The sequence below is a fragment of the Chiloscyllium punctatum genome, chromosome 1, assembly GCF_047496795.1.
Source record: "Chiloscyllium punctatum isolate Juve2018m chromosome 1, sChiPun1.3, whole genome shotgun sequence".
NCBI classification, from domain to species: Eukaryota; Metazoa; Chordata; class Chondrichthyes; order Orectolobiformes; family Hemiscylliidae; genus Chiloscyllium; species Chiloscyllium punctatum.
Genome location: NC_092739.1, coordinates 98,864,661 through 98,882,512, shown reverse-complemented (window position 1 = coordinate 98,882,512; position 17,852 = coordinate 98,864,661). Strand labels below are relative to the sequence as shown.

Here is a 17,852-nt window from a genome sequence, read left to right as displayed (position 1 = left end):
CATCTACCCGGTAATGTGGAAAACTGCTCAGGTTTATCCTGTATCGCAAAAGCATAACAAATCCCATCTAATATTACTGTTCCATCAGGCTATTCTTGATCATCGCCCTTGCTGATTTTACTGTTTGGATCAATATACCTAAATCTGGCAAGATTCATTCATTTTTAATGAGCATGCATGACATGCTAAAGTATTGGAAGGACTTTCCAATGCTTAGCATTGGAAAGATTGTCCTGCTACCAATACACTGCCAACCCAATTCCATGATTTTGGCCTGCTGGGAAACCAACTTTTGGCTACCTGTAGGATTAAGTGCCTCTGCTTTGCTTTGGTTTGTTTCATCCTCTTTGGTGCTGAGATTCTGCCCACAAGATTAGATTCCCTACAGTGTGGAAATAGGCCCTTCAGCCTAACATGTCCATACTGACCCTCTGAAGAGTAACCCATCCCACCTCTGACTAATGCACCTAACACCTATGGACAATTTAGCATGGCTAATTTACCTAACCTGCACCTCTTTGGATTGTGGGAGGAAGCCAGAGCACCTGGAGGAAACCCAGGCAGACACTGGGAGAATGTGCAAACTACACACATAGTCGTCCAAGGCTGGAATCGAACTAGGGACCCTGGTGCTGTGAGGCAGTAGTGTTAACCACTGAGCTACAGTGCCACCCAAGTTTTTAATTTTGGATAATTTATTTTTTGTGTAAAGAGTACTTAACACGTTTTCACAAGGCATGTTTTGATCTGATGTGCAGTTGGATATGACCATGGCTACCACTGTGCCGCAAGTCCGCAAATGGAGAGGCACTGCTGTAAGTTGGAGATCCTAAATTCAAATTACAAGACAGATTCTTTAAACCTTTTTGAGGCCATCCAGCAACTAGGCTAAGTATGTTGTGTATGCACTCTCTTTCTTTTCTTCCTCAATCAGTTTCAACATTGTCAAAGATAGTAATGGGAAGTTGTGTGTGGAGTCAGGAGGTCGGGAAAGCGCTAAATGAATACTTTTCATCAGTATTCCCACTAGATGAAGACAATGTTGTCAAGGAGAATACGGAGATATAGGCTACTAGACTGGATGGGATAGAAGTTCATGAGGTGTTATTTATTTTCACACTTTCCAAAACTGCTAAGTCCCCTCGGCTGGATAGGATTTATCTTGGGATTCTTTGGGAAGCCAGGGAGGGGATTGCTGAGCCTTTTGCCTTTGATCTTTGTCATAATTTGTTTTCAGGAATAGTGCCAGATAGCAAATGTTCCCTTTTTCAATAAGGGGAGTAGAGACAACCCTGGGAATTTATAGACCAGTGAGCCTTACTTCAGTTGTGGGTAAATGTTGGAAAGCTTTGAGAGAAGATATTTATAATCTTCTGGAAAAGAATAATCAGGGATAGTCAACACTCTTTTGTGAAGGGTAGTGCCTCACAAACCTTGTTGAGTTCTTTGTGAAGGTGACCAAGCAGGTGGATGAGGGGGATGTGGTGTATATGGATTTCAGTAAGGCATTTGGTAAGGTTCCCTGTGGTAGGCTATTGCACAAAATTTAGAGGCACGAGGCATGTGATTTAGTGGTTTAGATCAGAAACTGGCTGCCTGAAAGAAGACAGGGTGTGTTGGTTGGGAAATATTCATCCTGGTGTTCCTGGTGGAATATTGCAAGGATCTATTTTGGGCCCACTGTTTGTCATTTTTATAGATGACCTGGATGAGGGCATAGTGTCATCTGCAAATTTACCAACCCATCCTTCTAAGATCTGTAGAGTTGGGGATAGTGACAAAGGAAATTATAGGTTATAGAGGGACATAAATAAGCTGCAGAGCTGGGCTGAACTGTGGCAAATGGAGTTTAATGCAGGAAAGTGTGAGGTGATTCACTTTTGGAAGGAGTAACAGGAATGTAGAGTACTGGGCTAATGGTAAGATTCTTGGTAGTGTAGATGAGCAAGGGATCTGTGTCCAGGGTTGTTAAGAAGGCATATGGCATGTCGCTTTTATTGGTAGAGGGTTTGAATGTTGGAGCCACAAGATCGTCCTGTAATTGTACAAAACTCTCTGGTGTGGATGCACTTGGAGCATTGTGTACAATTCTGGTCACTGCATTACAGGAAGGATGTGAAAGCTTTGGAAATAGTTCAGAGGGGATTTATTAGGATGTTGTATGGTGTGGAGGGAAGGTCTTACGTGGAAAGGCTGAGGGACTTGAGGTTATTTCCAATAGAGAGGAGGTTGAGGGGTGACTTAATTGAGACATCGAAGATAATCAGAAGGTTAGATAGGGTGGACAATGAGAGCCTTTTTCCTCGGATGGTGATGGCTTGTATGAGGGGACATAGCTTTAAATTGAGGGGTGATAGATATAAGACCGATGTCAGAGGTAGCTTTTTTACTCAGTAGTGGGTGTGGAACGCACTGCCTGCAACAGTAGTAGACTCACCAACTTTAAGGGCACTTAAATGGTCATTGGATTGGCATATGGCGAGAATGGAATAGTGTAGGTTAGATGGGCTTCACATCGGTTTCACAGGTAGCGCAACATTAAGGGCCAAAGGGCCTGTAATAAGCTGCAATGTTCGATATTTGTACCACAGAATGAAAATAGTAGGATAAACTCAACCCTGTCTGGACGATCCAAGTCTGGAAGCATAATATCTAAAACCTTTCTTGAGGTTTTATTTTTAATTTGGAATTTGTGTGGATAAATAACAAGCTTATCCATGTACTAATAGCTTCTTGAGATTCAGTAATGCTAGTGTGTTTCTATATTGTGCAATGTTCTAATTTTTTACTTATGAAGCACAAGCACATTTTAGTTTTGCTGGGGAGAAAAAGGCATGTCTTGCTCTCATCAGGTTGATTTGCAAAAATTATCAGTTGATTGTCAATCATCATTAATTAGTGCATTCTCCATGATTGCTTTTACCAGTAAGTCCATTTGGTGTAGTATTCTCATGCAGTATAAATGATGCTCTTCCCCTTAAATTTTCATTCTTGTGAAGTTCCTGATGTGGAATTCAAAGCTTCAAACAAATATATATTTTTTTAGAAATTCTTTAATTTTGTACAAAGTACCATATTTGGCTTAATTATTAGTGCTGTTCCTGTTCAGTTGTTGAAATGTATGTAATAGGTCACATTTTGTAGCCTCAATCTGGATTTCTACTAGAACTATTTTTGCAAGTGACACACATGATTCATTTTATAGCCATTGACAATTGTAACCTTGCAAAAATAAGCCAGATGTTCACAATTGCTGTAACAGCAATACATTCTACAGCTGGGAGCACTGGTATATTTTGCAAAATATACCACTGTCTCCTCTTCAGCGCCAGTAAAATTTTAAAGTGATCAGATGGAAAGTGTCACAGTTGAGATTTTTTTTTAATGTCTTCACCCCCATCCAGGTACACAAGTCACAGACATAGTTTGGACTACAGCAGAAGAAATAAAAATGGTAGACGCTATGGCCTCTTACACTTACTCCACCATTCCCTATAATCGTGACTGATACTCTGCCTCAACTCCACTTTTAACTTATAACCACTTTACGATAACTTGGCCTGCATGTGACTCCAGATCCATGGCAATGTGATTGACTGACTCTTAACTGCCCTCTGGGCAATTAAGGATGGACAATAAATGCTGGCCTAGCTTGTGACCCCCTCATCCTGTGAATGAATAAAAAGAAAGTATTTGGGGACCAAATAGATATTTGTTTCCAATAGAGTCTCTCGCAGCCAGCGATGTGTCTTGAACTGTAGTAATGTTGAAATATGGGGAAAGATTAATGTTCACCTGCATGTGACATGGTCCCACAAATAGCCATGTGACCAGATAATTTGATGTGGTGGCTAAGGGATTGTTGTTTGGTTATGTTACCAGGACTGTGCTTTTTGGATAGTGCCATGGAACTTCAATATCTGTCTTTCAGTGTAGTGTCTCATGTCAGAGACAGCATGCTCCAATAATCTATCGGATTCACTATACTGAAGTGGGGGCTTGAACCTATGACATTCTGAAGCACCAATACTACTATTGAGCCAAATATACCAGGATGCTGCCTGACCTGCTGCGCTTTTCCAGCAACACATTTTCAGCTCTGATCTCCAGCATCTGCAGTCCTCACTTTCTCCTCGAAGATTTTAACCTACTATTGAGCCAAGCCTAATGAGCAAGACTGTTGAATTATGAAGCACTTTAATTCCCTTCATTCTGTTTACCCAAGCTTTATTTTCTGGTTTAAAGGCAAGAAAGTTTGTGATTTTTATTCAAAGCAGTGTTTCATTTTTTTTTTGCAAGAGAAAATAAGGGCTTTGTAGAATAGAGCTATTCATCCCAGGCTTTATCATAGGGTTTTCTGAACTTGGATAATATTGTGTTTCCAAACTCTCAAAGCATAATTGTGCTGAGCTGCGTATATCACTGAGAGCAGTGAGAGGGAGGGAAACTATAGCCTGAACGGTCATCTGATGATTAAGAAAGTGAATGAAAGAAGCTATTTTTAAGGCTGAGAAGATTGATGATAAAACTATTCTTGTCCTCCTTCAGATGGAGTGTGGCATTGTTGATGCATACGATGTACCTTATCTGTCCCCTTTGTTGTGAAAGATATCATGGTACTTGTAAAGAAGAGCAGAGGAGCTTTCCCAATTACGTGACCACCATTTAATCCTCAAAACTAACACCATGAAAATTATCTGATTACTTGTTTCCTTGCTGTTTTATAGCTAGATCTGATACATATAAAATCTATATTTGTTTTGTTTTAGACTTCTACTTTTCCCTTTTTGGTTTCTCTCTCATTTTCTACTTCTCCTTTCTAAATTCTTGCTCAGCAGTTTTCCTTCCCCAACTCCCAGTCCAATTTTCTCTATCCATTTGATGTGATTTTTAAAAAAAATTTAAATCATGAGAATGGCTGGGCCAGCATGTCAACATTTTATTGCCTGTTGCCCTTGAGAAAATGGTGGTGAGTTTGAATTGCTGCAGTCCATTTGATACAGATATACCCACAATGTAATTAGGGAGTAAATTCCAGGATTTTAACCCAGTGACACTGAGAGAACTGTGGTGTATGTCCAGGTCAGATGATGATGGTCTTGGAAGGAAACTTGGTGATTTTCCTGTGTATCTACTGTCCCTTGTCCTTCTATTTGGTAGTGGTCATAGGTTTGGAAGGTACTATCCAAGGAACCATGGTGAGTTTCTGCATTGCATCTTGGTTGATGGCACACTGAGTGCTGGTGTTAGAGAGAATGGAACCACATCCACAAAAATATTTAATCAAACAGGCTGCTTCGTCCTGGATGGTGTCAAGTTGCTTGTGTTATTGGAGCTAGACCCATCCAGACAACTGGGGAATATTTCATTACACTCCTGGCTTGTGTCTTGTAGATGGTGAACAGGCCTTGGAGAGTCAGGAAGTGAGTCAATCGCTGCTGTATTTTGGCTAATTCAGTTCAGTTTGTGATCCGTGGTAATCTCCAGGATGTTTATAGGAGGTTAACATTGACCAGAAACTGAAAATGGCAGGTATGTCAAGTTCCATGTTGGGATTTTCAGATTCGAGCTTCCGGTATCATGTTGGCCAAGCCACAGACTACTTTTGTCATAATGAAAATCTAGTCCACAGTACCTTGGAAGCCTCTTGTGGCTAGGGTGGAGATTATCAACTGTGGCCATCGATGCTGTTCTCTAAACTGTTTCTGCAAAGTACAGTCTGGGACAACTGAATCTCCAATTTGTTTTGTTTCCTTTGGTAAGTTTTCCAGTCTGCACTTTATCTTGGCTTCATGTTTAAACGAGCTACTTGGAGCCCAAGTTTGAGAAGGTGAAAGTAAAAGGCAACACCATTAGTGGGAGAAATATGGTGAGTTTCCATCCCAATGGATCAGATCTATATCGAATATTTGAATCACTAGAGTAATAGGGTCCCAAGTTACTTTTTGAGGAATGGTCAGATGACCAACAGAGAACCCAAACAATACTTTTTTGAAATGTAGAAGATCAGCTTGTTGTTTGTGAACATTGCACTAAATTTTCATTATTATGAATCATCTTGCTTTGATGTAACCTACCAAAATATAACAAGATTCTCTCTGCCAAAAAGGCACACTTAGAAACAGCATCCATGTAAGTGTTTTTATAGGGAAGTGAAATACACGTATATATCTGAGAGTGAGGACTGCAGATGCTGGATATTGGAGTTGAGGAGTGTGGTGCTGGAAAAGCACAGCCATTCAGGCAGCATCTGAGGAGCAGGAGAGTCGACATTTTTGAGCATAAGCTCTTCATCAGGAATGAGGTGGTGGCCTGGACGGGGTTGGAGCTGGGGGGGAAGGTAGAGTGGAGCAGATAGGTTGGAAGGAAAATATACAAGCAGGACAGTTCAAGAGGTGGTGCCAAGTTGGAAGGCTGGGGGGTGGGGGGATGGGGGGAAAATAAAGAACTGATGAAATCTACATTGATCCCCTGTGGTTGGAGGGTCCCAAGGCAGAAGCTGAGATCTTCTTCCTCCAGTCATCAAGTGGCTAGAGTTTGGTTTTGGAGGTGGCCCAGGACTTGCATGTCCATGGTAGAGTGAGAAGGGGAGTTGAAGTCGTCAACCACATGACAGGTGGGGTTGTTTGGTGTGTGTCTCAGATGTTCTCAGAACTGTTCCGCAAGTTGGCATCTTGCCTCCCCAAGACCACACCGAGAGCAGCGGACACAGTAGATGACATGTAGCAGTACTGGAAAATCTGTCGGATGTGGAAGGATCCTTTTGGGACCTTGGATGGAAGTGAGGGAGGAGGTGTCGGCACAGGTTTTGTACTACTTGCAGTGGCAAGGGACAGTGCTGGCAGTGGAAGGTCGGTTGGTAGGGGAGCATGGACCTAACAAGGCAGTTGTGGAGGAAATTGCCTCTGTGGAATGCAGATGTGGGTGGGGCGGGAAATATAACTCCTGGTGGTGGCGTCTGTTTTGTAGATGGCGGGATTGGCAGAGATTGATATATGGAGGTAGGTGGGGTGGAAAGGGGAGCACCGGTGGGGCCCTGACCGTCCTCGTGGCAATGAACAGTTCGACCTACTTGTCGTGGGATCAATGTAGATATTACTAATATCTTAACTTCTTCTTCTCCTCCCTCCCTCCCTCCCTCCCTCCCTCCCTCCCTCCCTCCCTCCGCCCGCCCTAATGTTATCACCGATCCAACCTTTCAACTTGGCACTGTCCTACCTGTCCGTCTTTCTTCCTTCCCACCTATGCGCTCCACCCTCCTTTTTTCTGACCCATCACCACCACCACCACCACCACCACCACCCCCCCCCCCCCCTCCAAAATCACATTCCCAGCTCCCTCTTTGCCCATCAATCCCCTCCCCCTCCCATTTATCTGTCAGCCCCCTTGGGCCATCCCCTCATTCCTGATGAGCTCATCTAAACATAGACTCTCCTGTTCCTCGGATGCTGCCTCACTGACTGACTGCTTTTCCAGCACCACACTTCGACATGATCATACTGTGCTCAGTTATACGTTGTATACATTTGTAATTGGGCTTTACTTTGGCAGCATGTTTGATCATGATTTTTTAAACAACTTGCATTCAGCAAATTGCTTTACCACTACAGTCAAGGATGACCCCAGGAGAATGCAACATTTATTAAGCTTAACTGTAAAGATGCTTGCATTTGTAGACTTATCATCTTGTATCTCTCTAAGGTTTTGCTGTAGTTTGGGGATTTTGCGATCAATGTTTCCTGCATTATGTCGTCATTTCTCTGTGGGGCCTCCATCTGGGAGCAGATTTTCTTTTTTTTTTTTGGACAAACAGCTCTTTTTTTTTTTTTGGAAATGGAAACCAGCTTACGAAAACATTCTTTTCATGTTTTCATTTTAATCTGAGTAACCCAAATCATTTAAAGCTCTATATGAATTAGATATCCAGAGAGGTTTTAGTTGTAACGTTTGATAGTCTGCTGAATATCTTTGATTATATGAGCAATATTCGCTGAATAAACCCATAATCTCCTGTTATGTTTAATTATAGTGATCTGAATTTGGTGAATAGCACTTGGGTATAGTGTACAATTTGATTTTTAAACCAAATTATTTGCATTTGCATAAAAATCTGTTAATGTAATTGTTCTCAGCAGCTCAGTGCCTTGGTTGATTCCTCAGTAAATATATTTTTGCAGTTAAAGTCCCCACAGGGTATAGGGTCTAATCAAACTGGTTTCCTTGAAAGTAACTACTTTCTCAGATCAGCTGGTCTTTTCACATTTAGTCAGTTGAAGACTCTAGAAAATCTGTTTTTCTATTTTTGTATCTGCTAAGTTTGTCTTTCTAGTTTTGTTTTTAAAAGAAACAAAATGAAATGTCTTGTACTGGGCTTACTTCCATAATGTATTGATGGATGTTTTGTTCAGGATTTCTGGAATTTCCAACATCTTATTTGTGAAGTCTGTCCTTTGTACTTGTCTAGATGACTGACTGCAGTTTGTTTCTAACAGGTGCTCTAACCAAAGTAAAGGAGAGTAAACGGCATGTGGAAGAAGGGAAGATGGAGGTGCAGCAGGCAGATGGAGTCCGTGAGCGCTGTGACACTATTTCTTTTGCTACACTGGCAGAGATTCACCACTTTCACACTATTCGTGTGTCAGACTTCAAGGCACAAATGCAGCATTTTCTTCAGCAGCAGATCCATTTTTACCAGAAGGTGACTCAGAAGTTAGAAGAAGCATTGCAGAAATATGATGCTGTTTAATTTGTCAGTTTGACTTTTTTTGTTGTGGCCTTTTCACATCTGATACAGATGGTCAGCAGACTGTCAAAACACTCTGGAATCACCCATGGCATTTACAGATAATGTTGGGACCCAAACTTGGTGATCTGGTTTCAGAATCAAAATCTGTTGAACAATCTTCAAAATGGAGTCAGTTACTTGGCAAATTATTCCAAGTTCTGTGGGTGAGGGATTGGGAGGAAGGTCATTTAAGTATGTTATGTACTATATGCTTACACTACCATACTAATTTGTATGTGTGTACTATCTAACTTTGCTTTATTTAACAAAGTTATCTAGGGTATACCATTGGGCCCCAAATCCTAAAGCAGGATGGTTGGGTTGACTGTGTTCTCTATACGACCTATTCTAACTGATGAAACTATTAGACTTTAATCTCTTCTGTGATAAATGAAATGCAAAGACTAAAACCTGTTTACAGATTCCAGCTGGAATAGCTACGTTACTCGTGCCTTTTGAGTCACTGTTTGTCTTCTGTAGTTTATAATAGAATCTTATTAATGAGGGGGGGAATCTCCATACGTTTCTCATGTTGAAATTGCAGCAGCAAGTGGGGGAAAAATGATTTGGACCGGTGGATTATATTTTTTTTAAAAATGTCCTCTGTGCCCCTGTGCTGGTAGCAATCGCACAAAATTCTAATGAAACTTACGATCTTCTCAGGAAAGTTGGAGATGCTATTTATTTCTGAACACAACCGTTATGCAGGCAGGAACCATGTATAAGTTTGAGTGACTTATCGACACTAGGTGCAAATCTCTGGCTGACTTCCCAATGTAAGGACTGGGAAGATTTATTTTTAAAATTCTGAAAGCTTAATGAAGGAATAAGACGACTTTCTTTCAAGTTCCCAGCAACTTGATTTTGTGCAGATTGTAGGTTGCTAGAATACCTGACATCTGACCTCGCACTGTTATTTGAGGAAACTTTTTTAAACCATGAATTACAATCAGTGACTGGTAAATGTGGCAATCACTTGACTGAATTGTTTCCCATCTTTCATGATGGAAATTAATTTCTAAGAAAATAGATAATTGGAAAAAGAAGTTTAATTTTGGACTTAATGTTGTCTGCTGAAATTGAGTGCATTTGACAAATCATTGGTCAGGTCACCCTGTCTTGCCTGCTGCTCTTTACTACCTTGTGGTGTGCTACAAGGCCTTGTCCTTCAAGAGTACTTAGCTACTGTATTCTGACGTAAACTGAAATGTGCTAGAGAGCAAAGTGTTGCTTGGTGAGGGTTGTATAGTTTATTGTGTGAGAACCGTTTGAATGCAGCAGCTGATTTTAAAAAGAGCTATTCTGAGCAAACCAACCAAAGAAATGGTGGCTTTTTGAGATTTTCTTCCATCTGGAAGTGGAGATTTTTTTCATCTTGACATAGTACATTTTAAGTTGTACAACCCATAAAGGCGTTTGATTATGCAACTAAAATTGTAAACTTAATTTGGCAGTTCGCTGCACTGAAGTTGGTCTGGCATTACTGATCAATATACCATTATGGAAGTGCTATTGACTCAAGGCAGTGGTTTAAAATGTCACTAATAATCTTGTCAGTAAAAGTCACCTAACTAGCCATTTAAAGTGTCTTTATGGGAGATACTGTGTAGATCACAATGATATAAAGATGTTTACAGCTTTTCTATTTACCTGAAATTATGTTTCCTCACTGTAGCAGTTTGTTAGCTATATAAAATAACATAAATGAATGCACATCCACAAGACTTGTACCAAAATGTCAGACTTTCTGTGAAAGTACTCCTTATTAAAAGCATCAGCTCAGAGTAAATAGTTATTTCATTTGAATGTTATTGTACGCGATATTTAGATTAAAAAGAAAAGACCATAACGTTTGGTTGTTTTGTCTTTTTTTAATTCCTTTTTGTAATTGTGTGGGTGTGACTATGTTTTTCTCTTAAGTGGCAAATGCAATTTGTGTTCTATGCCTTAAGTTTTAGATATTAAGTGAAATGTGGATATACTGTATGACGGGCTTTTGCCCGAAACGTTGATTTTACAGCTCCTTGTATGCTACCTGATCTGTGCCTTTCCAGCATGTGGATATACTGTAGTTTGCTTTCCAGAAAACGTGCCATCTTTCCATGTTATGGAAAATAAAAACTCATGGTGTGGCATACTGGTGTGGATGGTAGACTGGCTGGCTGATATGAAGCTCAGGTAGGTGTGAATGGATCTTTTCTAACTTAACAAATGGACTGCCACAGTGATCAGTGCTGGGACCTCAACTGTTCATAATTTATGTAAATGATTTGGACAAATGGAGGTACGGTATACCTGCAGTTCCAACCCACCTCAACATAGTACTTCGATTATGCAAATATTTGACACCCAAAACTTGCTCAGTACACATGTAAATTGCACATTTGCAGTCCCTTTAGTCCTGTCAGCAATTTTTTGCCTGTTTTGCTTATTTAGAGACCGACCGACCAACCGACCGACCTCTCATTGGGAGACCCTTTCAGTGTGCAAGTGTTGAAATCTTCACATCTGCAATGTCAGGGGTGTTAGGAGACACAGCCTTTTAATCATACCTCCTCTGTATTCCTCATGCCAAACAATATTGAACAGTAGCTGACATTAGACTATCCTGAGGTTGCCTAATATCTGTGCGGGGGTGCAACGTTTTAAATGTTTCTTCTCTTTTTTAGGGGTTGATGAATACCTGCTTTCCCACCCATTTTCTTTCTCCATCTTTCCCACCCCCCCCCCCCCCAACATTCTTATACCAAAAATAATTCATCAGTTTGCAGTTGAAAAATTTCCACGAGCACCTTTTTACCACCACTAACTAACAAACCTTTTGTATTGAGATTAAAGTGGCCATGAGACTTATAAGAAGACATTCTCCCAGCACTATCATGGTATGACTCCTTGCTTCCCCTCTGCCATTTGACTCATTGCTGCGGTGATTATAATGAGGTCAGACGTGGACATCATAGAATCTGAGTTCCCTGAGTGAGCCTGTTATTCTGGTCCAATCAGGGAGCCTGGCTGATGTGCTCACTCTCTGAGCTGGCTGTAGGGGAGGTGGCTCAGTGTCAGGGACTCTTCAGATGTAAATGAAGGGGAATTAGTGACAGGATACTGGCCTCTGGAGTCATTTCTATTGCCTTGTCTCATCTCCTATTCTTCTTGCCATGCCAGTGTCTTTCTGAATGCTTTTAAACGGAGACCCGACCCAAGTTCCCTCCAATCACAAGCTGATTTTTTTTCCCACGTTTGCTGCTCATAAGCTCAGCTGTAAACCTGGAGCAGCACACAGGAGAGAAAGGGCCTCTGATAGGAGGAGCAGCTTTCTTTCTTTCCCTCTCAGGTTGTGATCCTTCTTGTGTAAGGGAACGTAATTATGAATTCTGCAAACACTGAGCTGTGTTTGTTGACCAGTAAAACAGCCTTTGTCACAAAAGCCAAAATATTCTGGTGTGGGATGTATATGGCTCATAGATCTATGTTGGGTCCTAGTCTATATCCTTCTGCAACTGTCCTGATCACTAGTTATGAAGCTGCTGAATGTGTTTTGTGTTGCCTGCAAAATTGGAAATGGTACACCTTATGACCAATTCCAGGTGATCTTACATAGGTAAGAAAAGCAATGGCTTTAATGTCTATCCCTCTAAGGTGGAATTGTGTAAACCTCCTTATCAAAAAATATAATTTTTTAAACACATTCTGTCTCCAATTTTTAAATCAATTATCCTTTTAATACTGTGTCATACAGCATGGAAACAGACTCTTCGGTCCACGCCGACCACAATTGCAAACTAAACCCTTGCCTGCACCTGGCCCATCTCCCTCCAAACCTTTTCCTATTCATGTACGTATCTAAATGTTTTTAAATGTTGTAATTGTACCCACATCCACCACTTTCTCTGGAAGTTCATTCCAGACATGAACCACCTTCCCTCTGTGTTCTAAAAGTTGCCCTGATGTCTTTTTTTAAATTTTCGTCTGTCTGTCTCATTTGAATATGGTTAAAAATCACAACACCAGGTTATAGTCCAACAGGTTTAATTGGAAGCACACTAGCTTTTGGAGCGACGCTCCTTCATCAGGTGATAGTGGAGGGCTTGATCGTATAACCTGTTGGACTATAACCTGGTGTTGCGTGATTTTTAACTTTGTACACCCCAGTCCAACACTGGCATCTCCACATCATTGAATATGATTTGCTTTGAACAAATCCACCTCTAGAACATTACAGCACAGTACAGGCCCTCCAACCCTCGATATTGTGCCAAACTGGGGTACCAATCTGAAGCCCATCTATCCAACACTATTCCATTCTCTATCTAATCGCCAATTAAATGCCCTTAAAGTTGGCGAGTCTACTACTATTGCAGGCAATGTGTTCCATGCCCCTACTACTGAGTAAAGAAAGTACCTCTGGCACCTGTCCTATATCTATCATGCCACAATTTAAAACTGTCCCCATGTGCTAGCCATTACCATCTGAGGAAAAAGACTCACTGTCCAAACTATCTCTGATTTATCTTGTATCTGAATTAAGTTTCTTCCCCACCTCCTTCTCTCTATTGAAAGCAGCCTCAAGTCCCTCAGCCTTTCCTTGTAAGACCTTCCCTTCATACCAGGCAACATCCTAGTAAATTTCCTCTGAACCCTTTCCAAAGCTTCCACATCCTCGCTATGTGGTGACCAAAACTGCACGCAATACTCCAAATGTGGCCATAACAGTTTTGTACAGCTGCAGCATGATCTCATAGCTCTGAAACTCCATCCCTCTACCAATAAAAGCTAACACACCATATGCTGCTTTAACAACCTTGTCAACCTGGGTGGCAGTGTTCAAGGATCAATGTACCTGGACACAGAGATCCCTCTGCTCATCTACACACCAAGAATTTTGCCATTAGCCAGTACTCTGCATTCATGTTGCTCTCTCCAAAGTGAATCACCTCTCTCTTTTCTGCATTAAATGCCATTTGCCACTTCTCAGTACAGCTCTGCAGTTTATGTATGTTTCTTTGTAACCTACAACATCCTTCATCATTATCCACAACTCTACCGACCTTGGTGTCGTCTGCAAATTTGCTACCCTGTCTTTCTAAGCCCTCATCCATGTTATTTATAAAAATTACTACAGATAACCCAAAACCAGATCCTTGTGGTACTCCAGGATGAATATTTCCCATCAGCCACCACCCTCTGTCTTCCTTCAGTTAACTGATTTCTGATCCAAACCGCTAAATCACCTTCAATCCCATGCCTCTATTTTGTGCAATACCCTACCATGGGGAATCTTATCAAATGCCTTACTGAAATACATATACACCACATCACATCAACTGCTTTACACTCATCCACCTGTTTGGTCACCTTCTCAAGGAACTCAATAAGGTTTGTGTGGCACTACCGACACTTCACAAAACAGTGTTGACTATCCCTAATCAAATTAAGATTTATAATCATGTAGAAAATATCTCTTCTAATCCTTTCTAACACTTTACCCACACCCAAAGTAAGGCTCACTGGTCCCCTTGAACAAGGGAACAACGTTTGCTCTACTCCGGTCTTCTGGCACTATTGCTGTAGACAATGATGTAAAGCCAAAGGCACAGCAATCTCCTTGCTGGCTTTCCAGAGAATCTTAGGATAAATCCCTTTCAGCCCAGGGGATTTAGCAATTCTGGAAAGTGTAAAAATAGATAACACCACCTCACTATGCACGTCCATCCCATCTAATCAAGTGGCCTGAATCTGTCTCCTCTTCAACCACATTCTTTTTCTAGTGTGAATACTGACACAAGTATTGATTTAGCACTTTTCCTATCTCCTCTGACTCCATGCACAACTTTCGACTACTATTCTTGATTGGCCCTAATCTTAGTCTAGTCATTCTTTTATTCCTGATATACCGATAGAAAACTTTTTTTTGGAGTTTTCCTTGATGCCATTTGCCAACAACTTCTCATGTCCCCTCCTGGCTCCTCTTCGCTCTCTCTAGGTCTTTTCTGGCTAACTTAACTCTCAAGTGCACTAACTGAGCCATCATATATCCTAACATAAGTCGCTGCCTTCCTCTTGACGAGAGGTTCAACTTCTTTATTAAACCATGGCTCCCACGCTTTGCAACATCCTGCCTGCCTGACAGGTACATACTTATCAAGGACCCGCAGCAGCTGTTCCTTGAATGAGCTCCACATTTCAACTGTGCCCATCCCCTGCAGTCTCCTATGCATCCTAAATCTTGCTTAATTGCATCATAATTGCCTTTCCCCCAGCTATAATCTCTACCCTGCAGTATATACCTATCCCTGTCCATCACTAAAGTAAACATAACCGAATTGTGGTCACTAGCACCAAAGTGCTCCAAATCTAACACCTGGCTGGGTTCATTACTCAGTATCAAATCTAATGTGGCCTCACCCCTTGTCTGCCTGTCTACATACTGTATCAGGAAACCCTCTTGCACACATTGGATGGGTCTGTTTTCGTCCAAAGTACTTGAACTATCGTATTCCCAGTCCATATTTGGAAAGTTAAATTCCCCCATAATAACTACCCTGTCATACTCGCTCCTCTTGAGGATCATCTTTACTATCGTAACTATGCTGCCTGATGCTTATTAACTTGTGCTTCTCCAAGAGTGAACTGATTTTGTCCTTGGCAATGGTCTTTAATAGTTTTCCTATCACTTGGCATTAGACAGACCTTTGGTGCACAGTTTTATACGATTCAATTTAAAATTCACAAATCCTTCAGTCTTTTACCACTCTCCAAGAAGAATTGAAAGATTTTATCTCCATCTGAGATTTTTCTCAGCACCACAAGATGCAACATACCTTGACAGATATTAAGTCTGATGCCAATTGATTGTTGCTAATTCCTTTCTCTTTTAACAATCCAATGTCTCTGCCTCACCGGAGTGTGTGCTATATTTAGAATTGTGTAATCGCCAAATTTTGAAATTGAGGCCTGTAAATCATGTCTAGGCCATTTGGACTCCCTGGATATGCCAATGTATACCTGCCTAAATGGGAAAAACAATAATAGCAAGTAGTCAATTTCTTATTATTTCAGTCAGCCTCAAATTCCATATTTCCTCAGTTTCCCCCCTTATAGCTTAAGCTGCTGAAAAGCCAATTTTATGATGCTTTTGAAAATACTTTGGGAAGTCCATGTACATCCCATTAACTGCATTGCCCTCAAGAATTTTCCTTGTTAGACAATCATAACTGAAATAAATTAGTTAAACACAAATTTGACAAATCCCAATTGATTTATTTACTCCACTTTTTTTCTCCAAGAGTCATTTAATATTGGTCTAAATTGTTTCTGAAAACTTTGCCATCTTTGAGAAACTGGCCTGGAGTTGCTGGATTGACCCAGTACCCTTTTTCCTCAAGAATATATTGTGTAGTTTTTTTTTTTCATCCTATGCCACCACCTCTATCTGAAGAGGATTAGCAGATTCTGGCTTATATTCCTATGATTTCCTCTCTCTCTTCCCTTTAGAATTTTGGGATGCAGCACATTTGATCCTGCTGCCTTTTCATTTTTAAGGACAGCCAGCCTTTCTCCTCCATATCTTTGCTGCTATATGACCTGCAGTATCTCAAACATTTCTTAATTCTCACCAACTAGATTCTCTTCTTGGACCCCTCTAGTCATATCTTTGGGCTGTTTATATTCTCCATAATTCTGCCACATCTCCCTTTTACTCTTTCTCCATTTCTGAATACGTTGTGTCAGGAAATATTTACTGTCAAAATCCTGGCCTTTATTGAGGCAGATGTTTAATATAGCTGACAGATTACATTTCCATGGAGCAAATTTTATGCCTGCAGTTCATCAACCTTGTTTACAATAATTCATTCATTCATGTATATGCACTGCAAGTTAATCTAGAGCTCTCTACATTTCCTCTGAGTACTCCTTTCTTAGTCCAGTTCTACTTAATTCTTCTTGTGCTATGTTTCAAATGCTCTGTCTTTATACTGAACTCCTACAAATTAGTTGAGTCAGCCACCTTTTGTGAGAGACTGGATGAATGTAGAAACTTCGATTTTTCAGTATAATAGACATCCTGTTATATTTTTGAACAATACAATAGATATGTGGTCAATTTTTACTGAGTATTTGCTATCTTGAGCTTTATTTTACCCAAGTTTAAATTCTTTTGTAGCTATTTCAGCTCATTGTTTTTTTTTCTGGATTATTAGTTCTACAACGTGATCGCAGCAGCATTGTATCTAATTTTACAGGCTATTTGTCTGTGGAGTCTGACATCACTGGCTGTCCTCACGTGAAACCTGATGGAATTTGTTGTTGCCCTACTTCCACCTTACTGAGGGTGTTGGTGGTACCACTGTCACTAGTAAATGCACATGGAGGAGGGAAGTGAACTTTAAAATGTAATTTATCACATTAGTCTTGTTTTCTGAAGTGATAAACTATTTGCAGTTGGGAAATAATTTGACTATTTAAACACGTGGAACTAATGGTTTTATAGTCTCCGACACCAGTAGAAACCTGCAAATATGTTGTTAAACTCATAAGAAATTGCATTCTGTTGTTCTGTTGCCGTGCTAATGGTGTTTTAAATAGGAAGCTAACTTCAAAAAAGATCCTAGCAAACTACAAGATAACATCAGCTCTCCTGCTGATGTTTCGTGTTACAGCTCACTTTCCAAGATGAAATGCAGGCTGGTAACAATATAGCTACTGAACCCAACCCACAGCTTGTCAACCTACTTCAAAGGCAGTCAAAATAGAGCTGTTATGTTAAGCCAACCTGCTATTGGCCAGGCGTCAGACAAAAGTGTGTTCCTCCACTCCTGTTCTGCAAGCTCCGAATGGGTATCATGCATTGAGTTGGATCAGTTTGGATATAGGTAGGTTGGACACTTGAGTGTAGAAATAACAGATGGAATTTAATCCTTCTAAATGTGAGGTGATACATTTTGGAGGATTTAATGCAGGAGAGAAGTACATTGTATACAGTATATGGCAGAACTGTTAGAAACACTAATGTACAAAGGAATTTAGATATACAGGTGCACAGTTTCCTGAAGTGGCAATTCAAGTG

General features: G+C 40.7%; 1 protein-coding gene across 1 annotated transcript in view; it reads left to right on the top strand.

Moving 5' to 3' along the window:
* Positions 1 to 10,634, top strand: part of LOC140477665 (sorting nexin-18-like) — a 58,472-nt gene extending 47,838 nt beyond the window's left edge. Inside the window, exon 2 of the mRNA XM_072571619.1 lies at positions 8,493 to 10,634. Within this exon, the coding sequence (XP_072427720.1) occupies positions 8,493 to 8,746 (254 nt within the window). The 3' untranslated portion in view covers positions 8,747 to 10,634. The remainder of the gene's footprint in view (positions 1 to 8,492) is intronic.
* Positions 10,635 to 17,852: the final 7,218 nt, after the last annotated feature.